The following is a 27,447-nucleotide window of genomic DNA, read 5'->3' on the forward strand; positions in this document are numbered from 1 at the left end:
CTTCACAGAAAAGAAAACGCTAGACTAGTTAGTTCGATTATGTGAATGGATAGAGCACTTTACAAAAAGGAAAAACTAGGCTAATTCGATTTTTTCTTACAACAATAAAATGACTTATAGAATTTCTGAGAAAAGAAAAACCAGCTACATCGATCTAAAGTGTGCATTGGTGATACTTGCAGCCTTCAGCTTTGTTACTACTAAAAATAATAACTTGAAAAAAGCATCCACCGTGTAATTACAACTTGCCCGTTCATTGCTAGTAATTCTACAATAAAATAACTTGCAAAACATATCAATCATATAATTAGGAGGGCAAAAGATACAAGTTCACATAATCTTTCCTTTGGAAAACCTGATTATCGGCTTGATATACGTTACTGTGAAAGTCTTGGTGTTCGGCCGTGAAAACCAAATATTTTTTACTTTATTTGAAATTTTAAAGTAGGAGATGAAGATGGAGTGTTTAGATATAGATTTTTCAAAAAATATTTGGTTGTATTTGTATTTGAAATTTTCACAGCCAAAGCCGATTTTCAAATGAAGTGGAAAAAAATCCCGAAAGGTGAAATATTCTCATGGCCAATTGGGTCCTTAGCAGCTCAAACTTTAAACTGAAGCTACATTCATTTCAAACCCTAGTTACTTGGCTGATGTAATGATAAATGCCGCTACAGTTAATAACGCTTATAATAATTATTGCTACAAAAACATAAATCCAAGTTTATACAACTGCTTGAACTAAATGAAGCTATTCCAGGAAAGGCCACTAACACCGTCCAACACACAAAACACAACATACGTTCCTAATATTACAATTTTCAAGACTGCATTCAGAAGTTATAAGAAACTTAAATATCGTCCAGATAAGGTCCACAAGAAATTAAAGGCACTCCACTTGCCAGACAACACTGGTCCCAATAATAATTAATGTGACAAAGCTTTTATTTACACACTGCCTCATGAAGAAAAGAAATATCCAAGGCAGCGAGCAATACCCTGGACTGAACCCTAAAGAAAAAAATTTTGTACCTGGTAGTTGAAGTTCATTTTTATTCAAAACAAAACAAGCAAGTAATTTACAAAATCACAACTGTAATTAGCAAATGTATAACTTGACAACAAATGTAAATGTACTTTGCTATTAATTACAAGTAAAACAAACTATTTCCCTATTTACTCAACTGCAAAAACTCAGATTCTAAAATGTTTTCTTCCGCTTCTCAAATCTGGACAAATAGAAAAGCTGCGCCTGGAATGACTTGTACAGACAAGCAAATCCAACGAGCTCACTTCTAATTTCTTCAGAACCCTGAAATAGGAAACAAGATCTACAGACCTGAAAATCATCACAGTCAAAAACTAAACAAGATTTTAGTTTATTTTGCATATCAAACAAGAAAATAATGTTAAAAAGTATCTAAAAATAGAAAACAAGATCTACAGACCTGGATATTAAATCTGAAGCTAGATCTATAATAATCAGAAGATATATATATGTACATAAAAGAAAAAAAAGACATTAAAAGTACAAATCTGGAAAAGATTAAAAGAGGGGAGATGAATGTAGAGCTCCCTTCAATCCAAAAAGGGATCGAACAAAGGGCAATGAAGCTCCTGACATATGCAACCCACAACACCTATCTATCTAACAGATAATTAGATAGGGCTGAGGAATCCATAGGTCAGCAGCTCAATCTTTCCTGTTAGATCCTCTGTTGGACTTCAAGGAGCTCCTCTCTCAAAACCCTAAACATAAAAACATCTTACCTCACATAAATATAATAAGAAGGACAAAAAAGTAAAGCATACATTTGTCCTAACCCTAATCCTGTCCTAAAACTGCCCGAAAACTGTCTAAAACTTCCATCTAAAAAACCATAGGGGAAAAAAAAAAAAAAAAAACACCAACAAGAAGATTTTGATAAAATCGATAAAGAAAAGTTAAATCAACTCAGCAAGTAAATGACTATAATAAAAAAAAAAATTGAAACCCAGAAACCCCCAAGAGTTCTGGATTGATCTACATATACTGAAGTATATATATGATGAAAGAACTACCAAAGGAATAAAAGGAACTTTATATGAGACTCACAAAAGAAAGAGAGAAGTGAGAAATGTTGAAGGAGAAGGGGAGTATATATAGTGGTCTAGAAGGAGGAGATATGGTAGCTAAGCATTTTTCTTGTTTGGTGAGAGTGTGAATTGCATTGGGGATTGGGGCAAATTCAAGTTTTTTTTTATTACAGTATGATTTTCGTAATCCAATTAAAGAAAAAACTGGCCCTATTAATGTCTTTTTATTTTTAGAGATAAATTCAAAATTTAAATCTTATAATTCTTGATTCTAGAAGGTTGACCTCTAGTGTTAGTAATTAGATTTTAAATTTAACTTCTTATTATCTATTTGATTAATTTATTAATACATATATTATTTAAATTATGTTGAATTCATGTTCTAAATAGGGGTGGGCGTTCGGTATTTCTAAAATTCAATTTCGGCGATAATAGTTAATGTGAAAGTAGACACTAAATATCAAAGTAATTAGAAAGTTTGCACAGTTAGCTCCATTAATCAAACTTTGGTACGGTTTTCGGTAATTACATATTGAAGGAAAACATATTTCATAATTTGTTCAGATATACAGATCTCCACTCTCAAGCCCTAGTATTATGAATTTGACGTAACATGTCAACCAAGATATCCAAATCACTCGTTAATATTATTCATATATATATATGGTAAATCATTTATTAAGAGTGAGCGTTCGGTATTTTCAAAGTTTGATTTCGACAATTCATTAATCGGTAATTAAGTATAGCGAACTTTCAAAATTCGGTCCGAAGCAATAAATCCAATTGATTTGATAATTCGATTTTCAGTGATTTATGTCATACTTAGTTCTGAAGGCTACCTTTACTCCTATGTATTATTATATTATTATAAGAGACAATCAAAAGAGTTTTGTATTACTTAGTAGGCATTTGGCCATGAAAACAAAATATTTTCAAGTTGGAGTTCTATTTGGTTGTAGTTTTTGCAAAGAATATTTGGTTGTTTGAATGTACTAAAAGTGAAAAAAGTAAAAATATGCTTTTAGGTATATTTCAAATTTTAGGTATATTTCAACTTGAAGTTGTATTTAAAATTTTCATGGCCAAAAACGCTGATTTTCAAATAGAGTGAAAACGTTTTCCGAAAAAAAAAAGTGAAAAATTCTTATGGTCAAACGGGTCCTTAGTTACATTGTAACTATTTGGTTAGCTTGCCAACCAAATTGGGTATGTGTCTTTCAAATATTTGTCCTTGTATTTGCTATATGTTTTCAATAACTGAAGATATTTTCAAACACTTTTTGGTAATACGTGATCCCTTAGACTAACTTTTTGGAAGTGACGTATGTATCATGGCTTTTTTCTATATCTTATTTTTGCCCATACTTTTTTTTTTTTTTTTTACTTAGGTTGCCACATCCAATATGATACTAAATATAATAAACTTTGAGTCTTTTGAAAATGCCTGAAAAGTTATGCATGGTGATGATGTCTTCTAATAGAAATAGTTATGCACAAAGATACTCTAAAACGAGAAGGAACAAAATTATTAAATATGTCGTTGCACTGAGACATGATTTAATTATTTAAATTAGCCAATTCTAATTTATTTGTGGCTATATCATAGTTATAATATTATTATAACTTAAATCTAGAAAATATTCCACTTAGATTAAGAAAAAAAAAAGAAAAAAAATATCATTTCCTCACATGCAGTTTTTGAAAGGAAAAGAAAAAATTTGATTAAGAAAAATCATTAATTATTTCATATATCCTTTAATTTTGAATTGTCTAGTATTGACATTTATAATACTTTTTCAAATGTGTAAATTTTTTAAAAGACTTAAAGATTTTATGCCCGAGTCATTGTCAGTGTTACACCGTTTCGCTCTCGAAATTTGAATTGTGCCACATAAATTGGAACTAATTAGGGGAGTACTTTATTACCTTGATCTTGAGCCCGGGTTCAACACAGACTTCCTAGGACTAGTAGTTTAAATATATGGTAAACAAGGGTGAACGTTCTCAATTCAGTTCGGTATTTTCAAAATTTGATTTCGGTAATTCGATAATCTATAATTAAAAATATACCGAACTTTCAAAATTCGGCCCGAAACAATAAATCCAATGCGATTCTATAATTCAATTTTCGGTAATTTATGCCATACCTATTACTGAAGGCTACCTTTACTCCTTTGTACAGCTTAAATTCAAGATTTTGAATTAAGAAAAAAAAGAAAGAATATTATTCACTTTACCACACTTATTGAAGTTGTACTGATTTTACCTTCTTGCTTCCACCCATATCAATATAATCACTGCAAAAGAGTCTCGGGCAATGTATAGTCCTTTGGATTTTATAATTGATTAGATTCTCTTAGCATTTGAATGCTCCATTATCACATGCACTTGTCACCCAAAGTAACCAACAAATTTGCAGCTCCCTCTTGTCCTGTTAAACTGTCCAGCACTCGTAGGGGATGGTACTTCTTTCTCATATTTTTAAATTCTTTTGTTTGTAATTTTGACGTGACTTTGACTATGAACAGTATCTATAGTAAGAGTAGGTGAGTAGGGCAGAAAATAATATTTAGAGTACCATTTAAGTGTCTGTCCACCATTATGGAATGAGTAAAGTAAATTTGGTGTCATTGCCTTTCCAACTGTGTTTCCCTGTCCTCACCGTTAAAGCTGTTTTAGGGTTTGGGAAGAATCATCATTCATGTATGCTTCCTCATCTTGTACCCACAAGCAAACTAGATTCTAAATTTAAATTTTATATATATGATTTAATATTTGATATTTGATATTATTGTACGACTAGTTACTTTTCTAATACTACTCCCTTCATTTCAAACTAAGTGGTACACTTTAACAAGAACACGATAACTAAAGAAAAAAATCAATAAATATTACTCCATTTATTAGATATTTTTTTTAGAATTGATCAATATTAAAAAGGACTACTTCCATACTGTTAAGGGTATAATTGAAAACACTTGTCAATTTTTATCTGAATTTCTTATAGGTGACATTAATTTTGGGGTAATTTTTTTTTTTCTAAGGTGCCATTTGAACATGATATGAAATTAGTGATTTAAATTCATGATGATTTGAAGTTGAAGTTTTGTTTCGACATGCAATTTAAATTTCTTAAGTTGTATTTTTTCTCATAGCCATAAAACCCCCCCGGTTGTGAAAACCATTAAAACTTTCTCAATTCTTATACAATCTTACCAAATGAGTAAATCTCAGTTCATAACAAAATTAATACGCTACTAGAAGATCTTTATAAAGAATATAACATCAATTGATCGAACTTTAGTTCAATAAAAATAAAATTGAACATGAATACTCTTTAATATAACCCCCCACATGGTATGGATAGTTGGTAAATGATTGGTAAGAGTAAATTTACTATAAATATACTATCAACTTGCAGATCTTTTAATATTTGATATAAATAGTTGATAAACATGGTTGGTAAATATATCTACCAATTTATGATTTATGTTTTACAAAATATAAACTTATGGGTCAAGTTTTACATTTTAAAAAAATTGAAATGGTGATTTGGAACCCAAATCATACATTTTTGGAGAATTTGGGATTTTGAATCATGATATGAAGTTTAGTTAAAAAATTTGTGCAAATTGCATAAAATTTTTGTGCAAATTGCATAAACAAACCCTGATTTGAAATCAAAATATGAAATCATGATTTTATATTGCATGGCCAAACACCTACTAAGGCGACACTTATTTTGGAACGAAGGGATATAGCCTTACACTTTGTTAAAAATATTACTTCTTTCCAATTTAAGTGTCTTAATTTGACAAGGATCAAAGTTTAAGAAATAAAAAACAAGACTTTTGAATCTTGTAGTCTTAAATAAAATATGTGTGTAATGTACTTAATTTTGTTTCAAATGAAATGCATGTTTTAAGTACAACTTAACTTTCAAATACTCATTAGTATTTTTCAACTTTAACAATACTCTTTTTTTTTTTCAAGTTTCAACTAAATCTATTTTCAAATGCCAACTTATCAAAAAATGAACCTATTATTTGTAGATCAAAAGTAGTTCACGTTTTTGTCTCACAAATAAAGCCTTCCTAAGTTAGTCATTTAAAAATTTTTCCCAATATTAATTGTGTAAGGCACGTAGTAAAAGATTTCCTCTCTTTTCTATTTACCCTTCAACACCAAACCATAATAAAAGCCATCCCTTTCCCTCATTATTTTCTCGGTACATGTTTCCCTCTCATTTTCCATGACAGTAATGTGTGAAATAAAGTATTAGTATTACCTTTTTTTGATTTAACTTTGATAAAAATGGTCGAATAGATCACATCTTCTGTCAAGTTCTTAATTATGATGGTCATTTAATTATATATACTTTCACCAAAATGTTATTAAGATCATAATGGGCTGAAATCAGTCCTGACAAATATAATAAGAATGGAAACTATGTGAAGGCAATATCGATAGTGAATACCTTTACGGGTTTAATTGCCAAAAATTGCAAATCGTCGAGTACAATACAGATACAAGAGCACGCGGGACAATAGATTATCCTTTTTAATTTACATTTAAAACCTAGTGATTATCATCATAGTGGAGAATTTGTGCCCAGATCAAGAGTCATAAAATCATATCATAATGAAATCCATTTTTTGTAATAAATTTGAGATAGCTTTTGTTGAAAAAAATACTTAAGTAAATAAAAGATTTATCTCTCGTAGTTTAAGCTTTTATATGACATAGTGACACACTTGTGGAACTCTTAGAGATCATATGGGCAACATGGTCATGACGTATTCTGAATTCTACGGGCAAAATACCAACAATTATGCAGAAGCTAAAGCCACTTTCAGGGGTGCATTCATGTAGCTGGAACAACTACTAATATGTCATTCTTAAATCAGACTCTCTCGTGATAATTCGAATGATCAGAAAGAAATTCACACCTCTTGACAAGTAAGGGACATTATCCAGCAGATTTGGTCACTTAATTTGTAGAAATGGAAACTTTCACTTTCATCATTGCTTCAAAGAAGGAAACATGATTGCTGACAAGCTGGCCAACTGGGGAGAAATTAACGGGAGAAACATGTTTTTCAATCAAGCTGTATTTTTGCCAACTCAAGTCAGAGCTCGCTTGAAGAATGATAAAGGTGGATTTCCATGTCTTAGAATTAGACATGTTAAAGGATAGAATTAGACATGTTAAAGGACAATACACTTTTGCTTAAATCTGTCCATGATTTTTGTAAATCTTTCAATGTTCTCTTATGCTTTACTCTCTATCATAGGTCACTCCGATGAACTTTTCATCTTAAATGTGTCTCAAGGAGGATCGGAAGACACCTCTTGTAATCTCAAATTTTGCTGTAAAATCAACAGGTTGGGGTCTATACCTAATTTTTTTTTTTTTTTTTGTGTTTTAAAAGAAAAGACATAGTGACACACTTCAACATGATATTGGAGCAGGCAAAGGTCTTTATATCGAGTTTCACCGCCACCTATCGAAAAGAATTTTCACGTCTAGCCATGGCAAAAAGAATTAGATCCGCATGTAAAAAACGTATTGAGAATATAATTAAGTAAATAAAAATGTGTTCTTCTAAAATGCTTCATGTGTCATTTACTTTATACTAAGGCACGAGTAAGAGGACGAATTTACTGATTTGTCTATATCAATGAAAATGGCAACAATAAAAGGAGAACTCACTTGATCAATTCTCATGTTTGGCATGAATAATAAGTCTAACAGATGGACTGAATAAATATGTGTCATTGTTGAATCTACAGGTGTTTTTTGTCACAAATTTTTACATGTGTTGAATTATCACATCCACGTCTCTTTTAGTTTTAGAACCACTCAATTGATTTTTCAGCAATTTTGTTGTTGCCGAATAGACGTGTTCAAATCTGACTGTATTAGTATATAATTGAGCAATTAGTTTAGTAGACCTGTGTAATTCAAAACATTTACAAAATCAGCTAGCATCCCGGTGAAACATCGTATGAATATAGCATTTTATGTTTGTACATTTCAAGAAATATAGATATCCGTTTAAACAGATTGATGCTTTATTTTCTGGATGGTAGTAATGCTAAATTCATGGATAAATAAAATAAGTACATACGTGAGGATCCCCTCACACACAAATAATAATGTTCACCTGTCAGCACATTTTGAAAGCAAGGAATTCAACTACGTAATATTTTAAAATCATATTATCTGTCGTTCTCATATTAATTACTAATGATTATTTGTTAAGAAAGAAAATTCAACTCTGAGTTTGACTCAACTTAAAAGTAGTTCATGAGTTAAGATTTGCAAAATTGTATAAGAACATGATTCATTATGCCAGCGGCAGATTCAGTATTTGAAATTTATGAGTTTCTGTAACGATTTCAAATTAATTTACAATAATAGTTGATTTCAAAGTCAAATATTCATAAATATTCATAAAAAAAACGACGGCAAAATCGATTTTGATGCGTCGGTTTTTTATGAAAAACCGAGAAAATCAACGCACATGGTCTGTCGCTTTTCGAAAACCGACGGACTCCTTCAGTTTTTTTTTTTTTTTTTTTTAAAATAAAATAATGAATGTAGCAACTTGAAATCGAACCCGGGTATGTCCCGTGGCATTGAAGGGCTCTACCATTAGACCACTCATATTCTTTGATCAAATACTTACGTTGATTTGATTTATATTGTTTTTCGCTCTAAAAATGGACGGACTTTGTCGGGTTTTTTATTAAAAAAAAAAAAAAAAACCGGCGAAGTCCGTCAGTTTATTTTAGAAAATAATATAAAAAATAATTATATTTTTCGCCCATCTTTGCAAAATAACCTACGCAGTCCGTCGGTTTTCTTACAAAAAAAGATTTAAAAAAATTATGGAAAAGTCGACGGATTTTTCCGTCGGTTTTTTTTCCGTTGGTTTTTGCCATTTTTTAGTAGTGATTAATTTAGTAAAGTTCTTATTTCTTACTTATATATACATGATTTAAGCAAAAGCTATTAAATTTTCGCTTGACATAAACAAATTTACTAGTAATCTATATTTTCTGATTAAAATACTCCGAGGAAAACGAAGGCGTCTTCTCTTTTTCTTCTTTGTGCCATATTACGCGTGTGACCTCATCTCTACTGGTAGATGAATCGGACAAAATCTAGTGTTAGATCTGCTTGGGCTTGATCCCGTTGTAACAATTCCAGCCCTAATTATAATGCAATAGTCACAATTTATTAGATACCTTAGGATTCAAATAAAATACATTTTCAACATAAATATAAAATTTAGGTCAAAATTGAATTTTATCGAACCCATAACTTCAATAATAATTCTATCACCGTGAAAGTATCCATGCCCATCGTAGAAAAGGTGCATTGTTCATACTTCTTAACTTCTATTATTATTAATAGTATCATCAGCATTTGTAGAAAATTAGCACGATCAACAAATTGCTGGAATTTAAATTGTGTCATTTACGTTGTCTATTGTAATTAGCAAGGTGGAATCAGGTCAAGCTAAGAGAGAGAAGACATCAATATCTCATACACACACATATATAATTAAGTTAAAAAATCTAAAATATCCAATTTTCAAGAATATATTTTTAAAAAAATGGGTTTTATTAAAACAAAAAAGTTTCAGATTTTTAATAAAAGCCATTTTTTCAGATTTGTTTTAAAAAAAATAATTTTCTAGATTGATTTTTTTAAATTGCCACATAGGCACCACATAGAATAAGTTAATGCGTGGCGGCCCAATATCACCCGTTTAATTAGTAGGCTGAACTTACTTTATGTGGGAATATGTTAGAAATGAGGATATTTTTGAAACTTTCTTATCCAGAGGGGTATATTTAGGCAACTTGTAACGGAAGGGGTATATTTGACTACTTTGGCTAACGGAGGGCAAAGTTAGCTAATAAACTAAAGTAGAGGGGTATATTTGACCCTTTTCCCTATAATTAATGATGCTACAGTTGAAAACATATAAATTTCTTAAACCGCTAATTGTTTTGATTGTAAAAATATAAAAAGTTACTCCAATTGTCATTGTCAGTTTATGAACAAGACAGAAGAAGCGGGGTTGGCGCGTATTTATTTTCCTTTATATTGTTGATTACATGGAAGTATACGTCAAAAAAAAGACCCACTAGCTAACTATAGTTTCTCTGAGCAATCATCAAATTTTGCAACATTAATACCGCATGCATTGACATAAAATAAATGATTAAATGGTTTGCTCTGTCACGCTTATTGAAGCTAAGAAATACAATTCTATATCAATTATATATATAAGTGATAATCCTGTGTTAATTAGTGTCAAATCTTGTTCCAGTCATTTCCTTTCCTTTTATGCATAACATGAGATTGCCAAATGCCAAGTGTGAATTTTGGTTTTTGATGATTAATACTAATCGTATTTTGATTGGTGACTAACCGAAGGACCTAGCCTTATATGTAAGGTTAGCAAGTCTGGTATCTAATTTTAGTTGGACTAAGAGTCACTTTTACGTGTAATAGTTCTATCAAATAACTTTTGACCTAATAGGCTAATAGCCACCAAAATAAATGAAAATCTGGGAAGATCTTGTTTATTTAGGAATCTAATTGTTAGGGAAGTCGAATTGTAATATGAATTGTTTAAGGAAAGTTGTGTGATTTTATGGTGTTTTCTTTATTCAATATGGTTAAAAATATGATTTGATTTGTATTACAAGAAAGGTGAATCGTGACAGGAATTATTTGAGGAAAGTTGCGTGGTTTATCATACTTTCTTTATTCACTAAAGTTAAAAGATATGATTTGGTTTGTGCTTGTTTCCTAATTCTGCTAACGCTGATGATATATTGCATTAGTCGCTTTCGTGTAAAATATACACTTACACGAAGATAATTTGCAAGTAGGATCAAACAATCAAGAGTATTAAGAGATCAAACTAAAGAATCAAGTTTGAAAATTAAAGTCCTTTCATTTAGTTCTACGGTTGGTTTAGAATTCGTAGTATGCGTTTTGCGTTGTAACCTAATTTTCTTATTGAAGATGTTTTTGTTGTTTAGGTTATTTTTTCAAAAACATTTTTCTACTTTAAAGCTTTAGCTTGGGAGTGCTGCTAGCTACAACCGATCGAGTCATTATAGGCGTGGAAGTGAGTAGAAAGTTACCATCTAGGGCTCGCTAGATTGATGGGATAAGAATAAGAATAATAATCTCGAAATAAAATGTAAGATTATTTTATCTTGTGTTTGGTTATAGATAATAATTAAAACTCAGGATCATTTTATTCCACCCTTAGTACTAAAATGATGGGATTAGGTATCATCTATAGAAGGTGGAAGAGCTAATCCCATAAATATTCCGACCCACGAGATATCCTTGTCTATCCCTTTCCACCAATCAAACTACCCCTTAATTAGGTTATTATTATAAAGTTGTAATTTGAAACTGTTTACTCCTTTGTTTTAGTAATTTTTTAAGTTAAATTCTACATGGATGGATCATGATTTTACTTACTTGAGCTCTGAGGATTTCCACGTAAAAAATTGTGTCTTGTTTATTTTTGCATTTTATTTACTACAGAAAATATTTGAACTAGTACTAAATATCATTTCGCAATACATAGCTCAACCATTTCTCGTTCAACTTACGCAAAGTTTTAAAAAATCTAAAATTGCCAAGATAATTTAACTGGTGCAGTAAACTAACACCAAAGGAGGCTCGAAGGATTTTACTGGTTATATAGATAACTTTTGAGCTTAATTATCACCTACTATTGAATATTTTAATTAGCTGCGATCAAACTTTAGTTGCTGGAAAGTTAATAAATTCAGAACTGTCTCACCCGTTATTACATACATAAAGGAAGCCATGTGGGCTATCTACACAAAAGAGCCCTAATAACTTGTTCAGTATCATACATCTAACCATCTAATAAGTACAAAGAATAATTTCACCAAAATACATCTTCATCAACGTGGAAGCTGCTAGGTTCCTTGAAGAACCAAACAACACAACCTGTATGGACCCTAACATGCAATATATGCATGCGTTACATGTGAATTTTTTTTGTCAATATATCTAAGTACCAAATGCCACATGCATGCATTACATGTGAAATATTTTTGTCAATCTCACAACCAAATGGAAAATCAAGCAAGACATGATTAATTTACCAAGAATATCTTAAAAAGTAAGTACTCTTATTAGGTGATCTAATACATATTTTTTCTAATATATTTATCAGTATTCTACCTTAAATTTGAAGTCAATGATTAATATTATTACTATATTTTCCACACCAGCGTAATCCCTGATAATATACCAAAACAATCTATTGCTAAGCCTGTTTCTCATTAATTTTTATTACGTCTTCCTTTTAGAATTCAGAACGGTAATCAACTAATTTAATCTTAATTTAACCTAAATGTTACAATATTGACAAAATAAGTTTATCAGTTTCCCTCGTTCCACTTTATATGACAAGGTTCAGAATATGAGAATTAAAGTTGACTCTTCGAATAATAACATTACCCCAAATTAGACAAATGAAGTATGAAAAGTAACTTACCGTATCTTGCAAGTTAGTAATTTATGCTACTATAAAGAAATTACCCCGTATGATTAAATTTCAAATGTGTAAAATCCTCTGCAAAGTATAAAAGTGTAATTTATTTGTCAGACCGACGTTCCTCCACTTACCAATATTTTGTTAGGCCAGGTTCCGTATTGGACCTGAAAACCCAATTTTTGGTTTCTAACAACTGGTAAAAGCAGAAACAGACATCACCCCACCACTATATATAGAGTTACCAACTTGCAAAAGCAAGCTGTAAACATTTTCCTGCTAATAGAACTTTCCAGGTCTCTGAATTGATCTTCTATCTGCTAACCGAATCAATCCTTCTCTATTCAGTTCATCGCCATGGGTACGTACTTTTTGATTACTTAGATCTTCATTCGTTAATCAACCTAGGGTTTATTATTTTGCTTTTTTTATTTAATGAATTTTATGTTAAATTTCGATTCGAAGTTGTTTATTTTGTGTGAAATTTGGATGCTTCATTTCGATAAGTAAAGATATTCTGTTGCCTTAGTTTAAGGAGTTCCGAAATGCTTCGTTAATCGACCTAGGTTTTATTGTTTTAATTTTATTTTTTATGAATGAATTTCGATTCTAAGTTGCTTATTTTGTGTGAAAATTGGATGTTCCAATTCGATAAGTAAAGATAATCTGTTGCTTTAGTTTAAGGAGTTCGGAAATGCTTCGCTAATCGACCTAGGATTCACTATTTTAATTTTCTTTTAATATTACGTTAAATTTCGATTTGAAGTTGCTTATTTTTTGTGAAAATTGGATGCTTCAATTCGATAAGTAAAGATAATCTGTTGCCTTAGTTTAAGGAGTTCGGAAATGCTATGTTAATCGACTTAGGTTTTATTATTTTAGTTTTGTTTTAATGAATTTTATGTTTAATTTCGATTCGGCGTTGCTTATTTTGTGTGAAAATTGGATGTTCCAATTCAGTGAGTAAAGATAATCTGTTGTCATAGTTGAAGGAGTTCGGAAATACTCTCTATCTACATAGACAAAATTATAGCTACGTATTTGTATATTTTAGTAATAATAAAGGTTATATCAAGAGCATTTGGATCTTCCTATGGATGATTACTTAATGGATGGTGGAATTTTTGGTTGTTTACGTGATAGATATTGAAGAAGACATCAAGGCGTTGCAGCTTGATTCATCTGGTATTAAGTTCACCACCTTGTACTTAGATATATATACTTTATTATATAGTGCGTAAAAGTGAAGTTAATATAGCTAATAAATTGCTTAGCATTATCTTACATGTCTGTAATCTAAGGAGACATGGTGAATGTGTTTGTCTGTGCCTGTACTTGAATGTCAGCAGAAGATAGTGTGATGACTAATGCTGAAGATGGAAAACCTGATGAAGCTGTAAAACCTGATAAAATTGATGGAGGTAGGCAACAACTTCAATGATGTGCTTGTTCTGCTTTCAAGTGACGCTCTGAGCAGTATTGTTTATTTTGATCTTCTGTTTTTTTTTTTTTTTTTTTGGCCGGAGTATCTTTTGTGTGTTTTTTATGTGTTTAATAGATTTAAGGGCATTTCAATTTTCTTAAGTATGATTTGTTATTTTGACTACGCTAGTATAACAATCATTGCATGGTAATAAGGCTATACTTCTGTGTTTTTAAACTGTCCCTTGCTTCTCTAGGCCTTTGAAGTCTTAGGTTTGTATAAACATACACTCGAAACTTTATGGTCTTTGTTTAATCATATATCCTTGCACCATGGTTCTTGGTGGCTGCTGAATACCTTTGTCGATTTCTTTTGTTTAAGGCTACTTTTTAGAATTGAAAATATTCCATAAACTCTTCTTTAGCATTTTACGCAATCAAAACTACCACAACAAAATCCATGAGACTTTCAGGATTATCACAATTACTACTGTAATTATTTTGGACCAACAAAAAATGCTTCACAACTTTCAGAATATTTTGTTAAAAAGTATACCCTTTGTTTAAAATGTCTAATTTTTTCCAGTAAACAGGGGCAAAAAAGTTTTTTGATGGGAGAAGGATAGTTCTAAGACTTCATTCTTTTTAGATTTCATTATTTTGCTCGTTATTTTCAAATCCATTGTATATTCTTTAACTCATATGTGTGGCTATCCTTTATTCCCTTGCTTTCATTATCCCTTCTGGATGAAATTAGCAACCGTTTTGGATGTTTTTGTCTTGAATATTCATGAATTGGTATCAAACGACAGTGTGATGTCGGAAGAATGCAAGCCAGATGATGTTGTAATACCTGATAATATGGAAGATGGTAGGTAGATCATGAACAGGTTAAGTACAATCTATCTCCTTTTTGAGTTTTCTCTCTGTCTTTATTTCTAATTCTTGCTCATTTAACTACTGAATCTGTATCTTTGAAGCTTTTATTCATGTGTAGGCGTGATAACATTAAGAAATCTCTTAATTTATTTATTTATTTATTTATTTGTGTTTTATTTATTTATTTTAAATTTTTGGGGGAGGGCATGGGCTCATGAATATGGGAAAGGGGAAGATGGAAGAAGTTTGGTGAGATTGAAACCCTGTATATGAGTGGTGCATGATGAAGTTTCAACTATTAGGCTGCAACTCTTAACCTCATTATGGAAGCTGGCTTGTGTAGTTCATAAATTTCCTATAACTTTTTCTATTGAAAGCTACTTTTGCTGGCATCACAAGCCTGTGAAAGTTACACCTCTGTATCTGGTACTTGTTTTTGTATTTTGAATTCTTGCGCATTTATTTTTTCATACCTTAGTGCGCATTCCGTTCAAGTGACAGTTCCTCTTATTTATGAATCCCTTAAGCAGAAGCTCTTACTTCTCAATAGTTATGATAGTTAAATAGATACTCCGAGGAGGGCATGGGCTCATGAATAGGAGAAAGGGGAAGGAAGAAGAGCGAAGAACTTTGATGAGATTGGAACCCTGTATATAAGTGGTGCATGATGGAGCTTTCATAATGGAGGTCTCAAGTTCGAAACCCCCTGCCTACGACAACAGTGGATTTGCCTTCTGGGTCGAGCTCGTCGCCTTTGGGCTTGCCTAGTGCGGGTTACCTCTCCTGTGTTTTGCGAGCTATTGCACAGGAGCTGGGTTTACCTTGTGTGCACCCGAAGGGTAGCGGCTGCCGGTTTCCATGTCATCAAAACAAAAAACAAAAAAATGGTGCATGACGGAGTTTCAAATATTAGGCTGCAACTCTAATCTCATTGTGGAAGCTGGCTTGTCTAGTTCATAAATTTCCCATAACTATTCTTTTGAAAGTCACTTTTGGTGGCATCACAAGCTGTGAAAGTTACACTGGGCATCTAGTACTTGTTTTGTCTTTTGAATTCTGCTCACCAAGGACTATTTCCACTTATTTATGAATTCGGTAGAAGACCTTCTCAATAGTGATGATAGTTAAAATGAGCGGCTTCAAGCAGTTGATTTGTCTATAAAGCACAATCATGTCTCTTTGTTTGCCAGATTTATGAGATTGAATTTTATCTTAGGGCTTCAGGCAGTTAGTTTGTATATAAAGCACAATCACGCCCGTTTGTCAGCCAAATTTAGACGGTTTTTGGGGGAGAAGTACCAAATTTAGATGAGTGTGAAATTATGAACTTTACTGTGAAGAGTCTAATTTTGCATAAACATTGGATTTGACTTGGAGGTTTAGTGTTGTAATAACTGGCATCGAAGACATCGAACATGGGTTTTGACGTTGTGAGGCGAAAAGTTTTATTACAAATAAAGCGGGTGTTTGGTGGTCCAGACAGGCAGACAATGCTTAGAGTAGTAGATCCCGAGAGTTCTCTGCCGAATAGAACCCTTAGTCCCGCGTGATTCACTTTATTCTCTCTCTTTCTCTCGCCTTTTCTTGAACCGTCTTTTTTACTTTGTTACTACTCTATAGTTTCACTAGTCAGCAATGACTATAATGCTAATGATTGCTACAGCTAATTACCTTTGGAGGATGGCTGCTTTGTTAGATTTATTCGTCTAAATGTCTGGCTTTGATTAAAAGAGTTGAAAGAGGGAGCGTCAGCCTATATTGCTGAATTTGAATCAGTTTGTTGTGCTTGAATCAGAGAGGCTGGAGCTGACTAGGCAGCATTATCTCAAAAATAAGAAATAATCATGGCATTAAATTATTTTACCTCCTTTTGCTTTTCTGTGAGCTGTGAGTTTCCACTTCCTTCTTTGGGGTGCCTATATCTCGTGCATTACTATCGTTATGAACGTTGCCTTTTAGAAAAAGTGAGGGATCCTTATTTCCATTTCCTCTCAGGGAGGGTTGGGTGAGAAGGGCATTTTAAGGTACTACTATGGGAAGAGTCATGATACAAGCTAGTCTATGGAGTTGGTTGTGTCATCTCAGCTAACATGGTAGCTTTATGTCACAAAAAGAAGTCAATATGTTGATGAGAGAGGCATCTCAAAAGCAGCACCTTTTTGTTTATCTTTATGTTCTGTAAAGAAGAGTTTGTTTGTTGAAAAGAAGAGAAATCAAGTAGTTTTGCTTCTTTAAATCAAGTAGTTTTGCTTCTTTTTCTCTATATTTTTCTTCAGAAATAGACTATATTATTTTGATGGCTTGGCTGTCTGTTGTTGTTTACTATTTTCGAGCGTAACATATCTTTTGGTGATAAGACAAGTCTTTACTTATTCACTTAATCATGAAGATTTATTTGGAACAAGTCTGCTTGTTAAAACTGTGGTGAAATGTGAACGAGCTGATTTCAATTGGTGGAACGTGCCTTGTATTTTCGGGAAGTAAGACTAATGCAAAATGATATTAATACTGCTTGTTGATGGTTGCCTGACAGCCATCCTTCCCTTACAAGTATTTAGAATGATCCCTGCTGTTTGACTATTCAAGATGTTATGCAACTCAAAACATTTTTTATTTTTTGCATTTATAACTAGGAATTTTGGTGTATTTGGCCTGAGTAGATGTGTTAATCCGTTTCTGAAACAGTATATAATCTTAAGCAAAATCTACAAAGAAGTATGCAGCAATTGTTTACTTAATTTATGATTTCAGGCCGGAAAGGGGAAGCAAATGCAAAGGTGAAGCCGACACATGTAGATGAGGTTGTTAACGTTAATAGAAAGAGACATCTGAATGTTGTATTCATTGGTCATGTTGGTAAGTTTCATTTTCCTATGTTGTTTGATAGCCCTACTTTTTAGTTTTTACAATTATAGGCTTTCTAGAAGCATCAAATCTAACTCTTTAAAATATCAAGGAAGAGAGAAAATGTAAAAAAATGATTACTTTTGCTATACCACTTGTACACCAGGACTTAAACCTAACATCAATAAATTATTACCTTAAAAAAACGGTAGGCAGATATTGTGACTGATATTTCCATTCTAATGTATTGGTGCATCTATTTCATAAGAGAAACTATGTTTGCTGTGTCTGTCCAGAAACTGAAGAAAACGACTGGGACAGAAATATTTGACTCAGCCCTCCAGATGTGTCGAGGTTTTGTGTTTGAGTGCATTTGTGATGTAGTTCTTATGGAATTTGGGAGCTTGAAAAGTTGGCATCTGTATGCACTGTTTTTGTTCCTCTATGCATCTCTTTTTTTGAGAAACATTTCATCCTTGCATTGATAATAACTAGCAGTAACTCGAGAAGTCCGACCTGTGAAATAGAAACGAGGAACCGCGATGTCTCTGGATTTTGGTTAAAGCAAGTTTTAGTTTGTATTTAAAAAATGGTGAAAACTTACTAAAGCTCATATGTCTCACATGATCATTTTTAATGATTTTCATACAATTCTTAGGCTTATTATATTTAATTTCAACTGCAGATGCTGGAAAGTCCACAGCTGGAGGACAGATACTATTCCTTAGTGGTCAAGTTGATGATCGGACTATCCAGAAGTATGAGAAGGAAGCAAAGGACAAGAGTAGAGAGAGTTGGTGAGCTTTTCCTTGTTTAAAGAGTTCAACTTGTGCTTATGGCACTTTTTAATGCCGGAACATATGTCAGGCCAGTGTTTGTGTGATTTGTTGATGCTTGATAAAAACTTTCTAGGATGTGATCTTATTCTGTCAATATTGGCCGGACTATACAAGGATTTGATGTAGAATTATTGGTTTTGTGAGATTTCACTTGAAGAATTTTTGTTTATGAATTTCATTTTGTCTTGCTTATCTGCTGTTTTACAGCTTCGTAGCTTCTCCTGCCTTTCAAGTTACCTAAACAAAAAGGGAAAAAGAAAAAAGAAAAGTGCTTCTCTTATATTTTCGGTTTTTGTCTGTTAGGTATATGGCCTATATCATGGATACAAATGAAGAGGAGAGAGTGAAGGTATTCTTATTATTTATATACTTTTCTGTAAGGTTAGACTGCTTTTGTTTATTTCTTGTTTGCAATTTTCTGTGCAGGGAAAAACAGTTGAGGTAGGAAGAGCACATTTTGAAACAGAGACGACAAGATTTACAATCTTGGATGCCCCGGTAACTTCCCTAACAGATTGTTTCTCTACTTTGCCTTGTATATAGGAGTATAAGTTGTGAATCTAGTTGATGAGTGTATTTTGCCAAGGATTGGTGTTTGCCCCATGTTTCCTTTAACATAAGGATTTCTATATAAAGTCTCCCTTGCAGTGAAAATTTTGTTGTCCTTGAAACAGAGACAACAAGATTTACAGTCTTGATGAGTGGCAAATCCCTTGCAAATTGCTTCTCTGCTTTTCCTTTTATATACGAGAACGAGTTATGAATCTAGGTGAAAGGGTTTATTTTGCATGAGGAATAATGTTTGCCCCATTTCCTTTTAACATAAGGATCTCTAAAGAACTCCTGTTGAAGTCTCTCTACTTCTTGCGCGGATAAATCTTTTGCATGCTTGTTTCTTTCATCTAGCCTTGCGGAAGGCAAGAGAAATTGCAGTAATGAGCTACTACATGCATTTATGAACAAATAAATCAAATTTAACGTGATCACTGATAATTTATGCATGTCTTTCTGATCTTTCAAATGAAATGAAGCTTGACGTCTATCTCCTATCATATCTCATGAACTCGCCTTCAATTCCTCTTGTCATAAGGCAGTAAATTTTCTTCCATTTTGGTTTACTAGTTTTCTGATTTTGAGCCTTTGATGCCAACAAATTCGCTGCATGGTTTGAAGAAGAAATGTTTAGCGCATTGTTTTAACATGAATGAACAGTTCCTTGAAGAGGGACATTGTTTCAGTTTACTACTGTTTTGAGGACTAAATTATGATAATATATGTAACATATTATTTGTAAAGTTCTGTATTCACTTCAATAATGTGTGAGGCAACTGTGATTTAGTACTTATCTAAAAGACAAGTTCGTGCTCTTCAGGAGTGTGAAGCGTTTTGTGACTAGTAAAGACGCAGAGATCATCAATCACGATGAATGCGAGTTTAATACTTACTAAGTTTCTGTAACTGCATCTATTTATTACCAGGGTCACAAGAGTTATGTCCCAAATATGATTAGTGGAGCATCTCAAGCCGATATAGGTGTATTGGTAAGAAATGGTACCTTTTGCCATTGGACTCCTCCATGGAAGTTTATGAATTTTGTCTTTGGATTTGGAAGTGTTACTGATCCTTGATGTGGCTAATGTGAAGGTTATATCCGCTAGAAAGGGTGAATTTGAAACTGGATATGAAAGAGGTGGACAAACACGTGAACATGTTCAACTTGCAAAGACATTAGGAGTTTCCAAGCTCCTTGTTGCTGTAAATAAGATGGATGATCCTACTGTGGACTGGTCTAAAGAGAGGTCTTCTTCTATCTATGTTTTCCGACATGCATTTGAAATATTAATTACTGTAGGTATTAATTTCTAGCAATTGTCTCATGAAGGTATGATGAGATCGAGTCAAAAATGGTACCATTCTTGAAATCATCTGGATACAATGTGAAGAAAGGTAAAGAGGATTATCTACTCATATATTGCATTTCACACCCTCTCATTAGAGTTTAAAGGTGAAAAGCTGATCTATATCAAAGTTTATCTTGCTTTTAGTGTATAACCAAGTGAGAACGTTATAATTGTTTCCTGATCCACTTCTCCTATAAACTATTGTAAATCTTCATTTTCATCTCCAAGTTTAAATAATCCGTTGTCAATCTTGATATTGAAGTAAATAAAGCGCGTAATCAAAAGTCTTGTACATACCTAAGAAACGAGTGTTTTTCATTCTTGCCACTTGTGTTATGGACCTTACAGAAACAACACCACCTGTTTGTATGATCCTTATAAATATCACCTGTTGGTATAGTTGAAGGAGAATGCTGTTTGTGGCATCTTACTTTCCATCATTACACTGTATTTCAATCTGTTTCCTACTTCATTTAAAAATTCCACGTGTTAGCTAAGATGCAGATGTTTGATTTCTGCACTTGCTTCTGAAAATTTTTGTACTTGAATTGCAGATGTTCAGTTCCTGCCAATATCTGGTCTCCTTGGTTCAAATATGAAAACTAGGGTGGAGGATAGTGTATGCCCATGGTGGGATGGTCCGTGCCTTTTTGAAGTTCTTGATGCAGTAGAAGTTCCTCACCGAGATCCTGATGGTCCACTAAGGTACTTCATTTTTGCTAATCCTCATGTCTCTCTCTTCTCCTTTTGTATGTCCAAGTTTCGGCACTCGTTGTTAAATTTGCTTGATATTCTCTTAGATTGATGATGTAAAGAGATTTGTGAACTCATTCTAGAAAAAAGAGATCTGTGAACTGATGCATTCTTCTCATTGCTTGTGGTAATCTTTTTTTCTTTATGTTCTTACCATTTCTGGAAAGATCCTCTTCTGTCTGAGTTAAGAGTGCGAAAGGTTGCACTATGGCTGCTTACCTTTTACATTTGCAAATTTTGGTGTCATTTGGGATATGCACCAGAAAGGAATGAATAAATACAACAACAACAACATACCCAGTGAATCCCACAATGTGAGGTCTGGGGAGGGTAGAGTGTATGCAGACCTTACCCCTACCTTTCCGGAAGACCCTCGGCTTAAGAAAAAGCATAGGAAATGTCAGGTACGGGCAAACAAATCAAAGCAATTATGAAAATGAAAACAATGAAAGTAAATAAGCCATTATAAACCAACAGATACTCGCAGAAATCAAGAGACAAGAAACTATAGAGCAATATAACTACTCGTAAGAAAGGATAAACGCGACTACCTACTAGCCTTCTACCCTAATATGAGTCCTCCATACCCTCCTATCTAAGGTCATGTCCTCGGTAAGCAGGAAATGCGCCATATCCTGTCTAATCACCTCTTCCCAATACTTCCTACCTCTACTCTCTTCCGAAACCGTCGCTAGCTAGCCTCTCGCACCTCCGCGCATCGGGGCATTTGCATCTCTCCGCATCACATGCCCAAACCATCTCGACCTCGCTTCCCGCATCTAGTCTTCCACTGAGGCTACTCCAACCTTGTCTCGGATGACTTCATTCCTAATCCTATCGCTCCTAGTGTGCCCACACATCCATTGCAGCATTCTCATTTCCGCCACTTTCATCTTCTGAACATGAGATTTCTTGATTGGCTATCACTCCGCCTCATACAACATAGTTGGTCTAACCATCACTTTGTAGAACTTGCCTTTAAGTTTTGGTGGCACCTTCTTGTCACACAACACTCCGGAGGCAAGCCTCCATTTCATCCACCCTGCACCAATACGGTGTGTGGCGTCATCACCAATCTCCCCATTTCCTTGTATAATAGACCCAAGATACATGAAACAAAGGAATGAATAAATGAGTGGTGGAAAATTTAATGCCTAACTCTTGAGAAATAGTTGCAACAAGGGATCAAGGAGTTCTTTTTTGACTAGTAACAAGGGATTAAGGAGTTAAGACTCACAATTGCAGGTGTTACTGATGAAATTGCTTAAGATATAGTGTTTAATGTCCCAAAAAAGTAATAGGTGTGTATTTATATATGAAATATGGCCATTCTTGTGTGAGGGCTCATCTACTTTTGGTGCTTCATCTTTCATATTTTCTTCATCGGATGGCCAATATAACCTTTTGATTTATGCTCTCTGTATTCCCCTCGTTAGCAGTCAGTGAGTATTAAATCTCCCTTTCTTGCAGAATCCCTATTATCGACAAATTTAAAGACATGGGAACTGTTGTTATGGGTAAAATAGAATCTGGGAGCATATGTGAAGGTGATAATTTATTGGTGATGCCAAATAGGGTAATTGTCCTTGGACTTTTTTCCTTAAACTATATTCAGCGATGGGATTTATTGAATACTTGAGGAATTTCATTCATAAGTTGATCTACAGGCTGCTGTTAAAGTACTTGCCATATTCTCTGACGAAGATAGAGTTAGGTATGCGGATCCCGGGGAAAATCTACGAGTTAGGTTATCTGGAATCGAGGAAGAGGACATCTTGTCGGGTTTTGTCTTGTGCAGTGTTGGTATGTATTTTCCTTATTATCCATAGCATGGTATTCATTCTCTGTTCCCTTTATTAAATGTTTGAGATTCCGTTTTATATTGCTAACCAACTTTATCTAAAAAAAAAAAAAAAGGATTTATATTGCTAGCCAGTTACCTATTTAAAGGAGTACTTTCTTCTGGCAAACATGGCATGCCTCAGATATTATAACATCCTTGGTGGGATAATTTTTTTTTGCATTTAGGGTGTGTATTCTATGGAGGAGAACAAATACAACAACAACAACATACCCAATATAATCCCACCAGGTGGGGTCGTCGGGGGGGGGGGTAGAGTGTACGCGGACCTTACCCCTACCTTTTGACGGGTGGGAGGCTGTTTTCGGTGGAGCCCCGGCTCAAATGTTTTCCAAAAATTCCTTTGTTTGGTTGGAAAATGATTGGAGAACATTTTCTCAAGGAAAACAAGTTACTTTGCAGGAATGGAATAGAGAAATGCATATTAAATGTACTTATAATGGTGTTCAATTATCAGAAACAGAATTTCCAAAAAATCGGTTGAGGGATGGGATTCAGATCAAAATTTTAAAACGTCTTCCTAGTTATATTGCGAATCTTGTAGATAAACCTCTTAAAGAATTAGAAGGCCTAGTATACTGCGATGTGTGATTTGATCGAAATTCTGATTTTACAGACTCGAAAGGAGAAACTGTCATCCCAGTCAATCCAATTGGGATGCCCTGGACCTGACATGTCACTTGGAAAGAGTAAACATGAAGCTCAGAATTGGGGTGTAGTCAATACTCCCAAATAAAAAGGGAATTGATCTATGGTCGATTTGTTTTCTTCCCTAATGGGAGTAGGAAAACAAGTTTAATAAGTGGCATTCCATGTTGATTGTCTCCTCCGCACCCCTAACACCCTCCATTGCACCACCACAGACCCCCCCCCCCTTCTCTCTCCTCCTTTTCTCCTCCATCCCTCACCCCACTCCATCCCAATAGTGTTTGCCTAGATCAAGTATAAATGATAATATCTTCTGCTTGCTTGGACACCAGAAAATAAGTTAGAAAATCACTTAGTTCCAGCAAAATACTTTCTGTGGAAAACATTCTCCTTCATACCAAACACACCCTTAACCTTTTGGGCAGCCAAGTGTTTGTGCAAGATCTTCCTGAGGAGCAGTGTGGCTGGCTTACTGAATCATTTCCTAGTGAATTTAAGAAGATTCTTCATTCAAATAGAAACTTGACAAAGGAGTAAAAAAAGCTATCCTAACTCTTACGTTGGAACACATGTTGTGTATATGCTGCAGTTTGTCTGCAGTTATCTGCTTTACAGATAAGACCAAAGAAAGAGATTCTCATTGGTGTCGGTGGGATTTGTTTTTAAGGATGGGAACGTCTTTTAGTTTCCTTTAGTCTTTAACTAGCTGAGAGAAGTTTAGTTTTCCTCCTAAGTTGATCCGTAAACAATGATGTCCTGCAGTGCGAGTCCTTGATCTTGTCTTTTACAGTAGACTTTTTGATCTTGTCTTTTACAGTAGACTTTATAATTGAAATATCTTTGAGCTGATTCATTCAATAAGATCAGCACTAATACAGTAATACTACAGTTTCAAGGAAAAAAAGAAAAAGATCAGAACTGATACTCTAGTGAATGAGGCAAATGAATAAAACTAATGTAGTGAGCTAATGGGAAAATGCACCTGGTGTAGTTTTTGATTAAGCACATATACAACTCTCAAATTTTGTTTTTGATTTATTATTTATTCTGGTCCGACATGTGAGGAACTGAAGTTGACAAGTCATAGATAAATGACCTAATGGAACTTTAAACCACCCCCCTCTTTTTTTTTTTTTTTCCTCTATTACTGAATAATTCTTTGCATGTGCCTTTCTTAATTTTTTGTTTAGCTTTAAAAAACATGCATCTTCAGTGATTTGAGGAAAATTGTTAACGTGCTTTTGAGGTATCACACTTATTTAGTAAATCATTATCCAGTTTGAGAACTAATTTAATTATATTAAGATTGGATATATGGATGGCTTAGTGAAGTTAATACTCTGGTGTACTGTACACAGAGAAAGGAGGATATTTTTAGGTACTGTACATGTACATGAATCTCCAACTCCATAATAGATTGGTTTTCAAGCTTAGCGTTTCTAATGTGTTTTGCACTTGCAGCAAAGCCCATACCTGCAGTTACTGAGTTTGTTGCACAGTTACAGATCTTGGAGCTGTTGGACAATGTACGGGTCAAACTTAACCTAGCCTTTCATTCGCTCTAATTAGTTTCAGAGCTGCATTAGTGCGGTCATCATCTGTGATTAAATAAACATTGTGTGGTCTTTCAGGCTATTTTTACTGCTGGCTACAAGGCTGTGTTGCATATTCATGCTATTGTTGAGGAATGCGAGATTGTTGAACTGATGCAGCAGATTGATCTCAAGAAAAAGAAGCCCATGAAGAAAAAACCTTTGTTTGTGAAGAACGGCGCAATCATCCTATGTCATGTTCAGGTTAGCTGTCTATTTAGATTAGAAATGCACCTTCGGGATTATCATCTACAAGGGAGAGCAAAGTGGTTTCTGTTTACACAATAATGAAACCTTTCACTTTTAGTATATCTACGATTGTAATTTGCAATTATCTTCATTCGCTTTGAATATTTATGCTTGCAAAAATGTGACTTATTATCTAGCCCCAACTGTTAAAGAAGATGCCCGCGATGCTTTAGCTATGGGAGGATACTAAATTTTTCAAACCCCTTATCCTCTTTCATTTCCGCCTTTCCCTTCCATTATATACTGTGCTAGGTCTTGATCTTTTGGGAATAATCATGCCAGGTGAATAATCTTATTTGTATTGAGAAGTTCTCTGATTTTCCACAACTTGGACGGTTCACTCTTCGCACTGAAGGTAAAGAACCAATTTGTCTTGTAAGCTTGTCATGCTTTAATTTATATGCAGCATCTTGCAACATGGGATCAAAATGACCGACACTATCTGCAGGGAAAACTGTTGCTGTGGGGAAAGTGACCACCCTGCCGACTGTTGCATAATTGCTTCAACAACTTGAAAACTGAAAAAGGTGGAGCTCCTGTTTTCTTTCAGTGCTAATTTGTAATGTCTCTTTTTTAAAGTGAGTTTAGCTGTAAAACTTTAGTTGTTTATGCAACTTTTACTGAACTTTGGATTTAAGAGATCAAACATTATCTTTGTTAACATGTCTTCTTTTCAATAGTACTTGCTTTTGAGATTTACTTTGAGACTTGATCATTTTGCATGACATTGTTTTTTTCCTTTATTATTTGAACAGTGTTTTCAGAAGAAAGGGTTGAACTTAGATGTTCGCTGCACACCCAGGGCAGCAGCAGAGACAATTTTTGGTCCTTTGCAGCATTACCCTGAGCTAAGTTGATTCGTCCTCTGATACACACGCAATGTTCACCAGTTTAGCGTCTGCCTAGTGTGCTATTGGTTCTGGTATCCATTATAGTTTTATACCACCATTCCATGATGGTGGTGGTTTTTTAGTGCGCTGTGCAGTATGAATCTATCTTGATTTTGTTTGACAATAGACCCGTTATACATGCTGGTCAATCTTATGCACCAAAAATGCCGATTTGGGCCTTTGGTTATAGCCGAATGCATAGCAGTTAGTCCTTTTGAAGAACGATGGTGATTAGAAGTTTATTGCGCTGATCTCCATGTAAGGCTATCGTTTTCATATCCAATGGTTTGAGATAATTGTAGGGGTGTCAATTATTTTTAAAATCAATCGCATTGAATCTAAATTAACCGATTAGGTTTCGATATGAGACTATCGCTATACTTGAATGATGATTTCACTTTTATATGAAGATTCCAAAAATTCCCAAACTATTTGAGTATAATACACAACAACGTTTCTAATGTAATCCCACACATAAATTAAACATATAAGATATTCGCTCTAATGGGTATATAGACTACCAAATTGTTTATTTCATAGTTTAGGTTGCTTGACCATTGCTGTCTGGAGTGAGAGAATTATTTCTTTTGACGAGCAGAAAGCAAATTTGAAAAAATAAACTATCCTCCTGGAGCAGTAGGCATTTGTTGATTTCTGTATCTATGTATTCATTAATAATGCCTGTGTCTGGGGATCAATGAAATAGGGCGAAACAAGGATGTAGAATCAGTGTTTTAATCCAAAAATGAGAGCTATAGCTGTTTTATAAGGCTCCGGTGCAGCTGACGCTATGGATTCATTTTGAGGATCACAAGTGATTCAAAAATGGGTTTGTCATGCTGTGGCAGTGTGGTGGCACTTGACTTTCTTGTAAACAGGGCTAAACTTGAGGAACTAATCACCTTTTTAGCAAATTTTC

At 33.8% G+C, this 27,447-nt stretch overlaps 1 protein-coding gene across 9 annotated transcripts; it reads left to right on the forward strand.

The window, feature by feature from the left end:
• Nucleotides 1-12,824: 12,824 nt before the first annotated feature.
• Nucleotides 12,825-26,824, forward strand: LOC132055553 (uncharacterized). Of its 9 annotated transcripts, none has more exons than XM_059447434.1 (19): nucleotides 12,831-13,011; nucleotides 13,794-13,835; nucleotides 13,997-14,071; nucleotides 14,878-14,943; nucleotides 17,703-17,807; nucleotides 18,481-18,592; nucleotides 18,938-18,983; nucleotides 19,061-19,132; nucleotides 20,113-20,175; nucleotides 20,279-20,433; nucleotides 20,517-20,581; nucleotides 21,090-21,240; nucleotides 22,759-22,864; nucleotides 22,956-23,091; nucleotides 25,259-25,323; nucleotides 25,429-25,593; nucleotides 25,921-25,993; nucleotides 26,087-26,165; nucleotides 26,394-26,824. In XM_059447434.1, exons 1-18 carry the CDS (start codon nucleotides 13,008-13,010, stop codon nucleotides 26,134-26,136), a joined length of 1,551 nt encoding a protein of 516 aa, XP_059303417.1. In that variant the 5' UTR covers nucleotides 12,831-13,007; the 3' UTR covers nucleotides 26,137-26,165; nucleotides 26,394-26,824. The 9 variants fall into 9 exon arrangements, 8 of the variants coding, with proteins under 8 accessions (XP_059303417.1, XP_059303419.1, XP_059303418.1 ...); XM_059447436.1 differs by having other exon boundaries at nucleotides 12,832-13,011; nucleotides 13,952-14,071; XM_059447435.1 differs by having other exon boundaries at nucleotides 12,832-13,011; nucleotides 14,000-14,071.
• The last annotated feature ends 623 nt before the right edge of the window (nucleotides 26,825-27,447 follow it).

The sequence above is a fragment of the Lycium ferocissimum genome, chromosome 5, assembly GCF_029784015.1.
Source record: "Lycium ferocissimum isolate CSIRO_LF1 chromosome 5, AGI_CSIRO_Lferr_CH_V1, whole genome shotgun sequence".
Lineage (NCBI taxonomy): Eukaryota > Viridiplantae > Streptophyta > Magnoliopsida > Solanales > Solanaceae > Lycium > Lycium ferocissimum.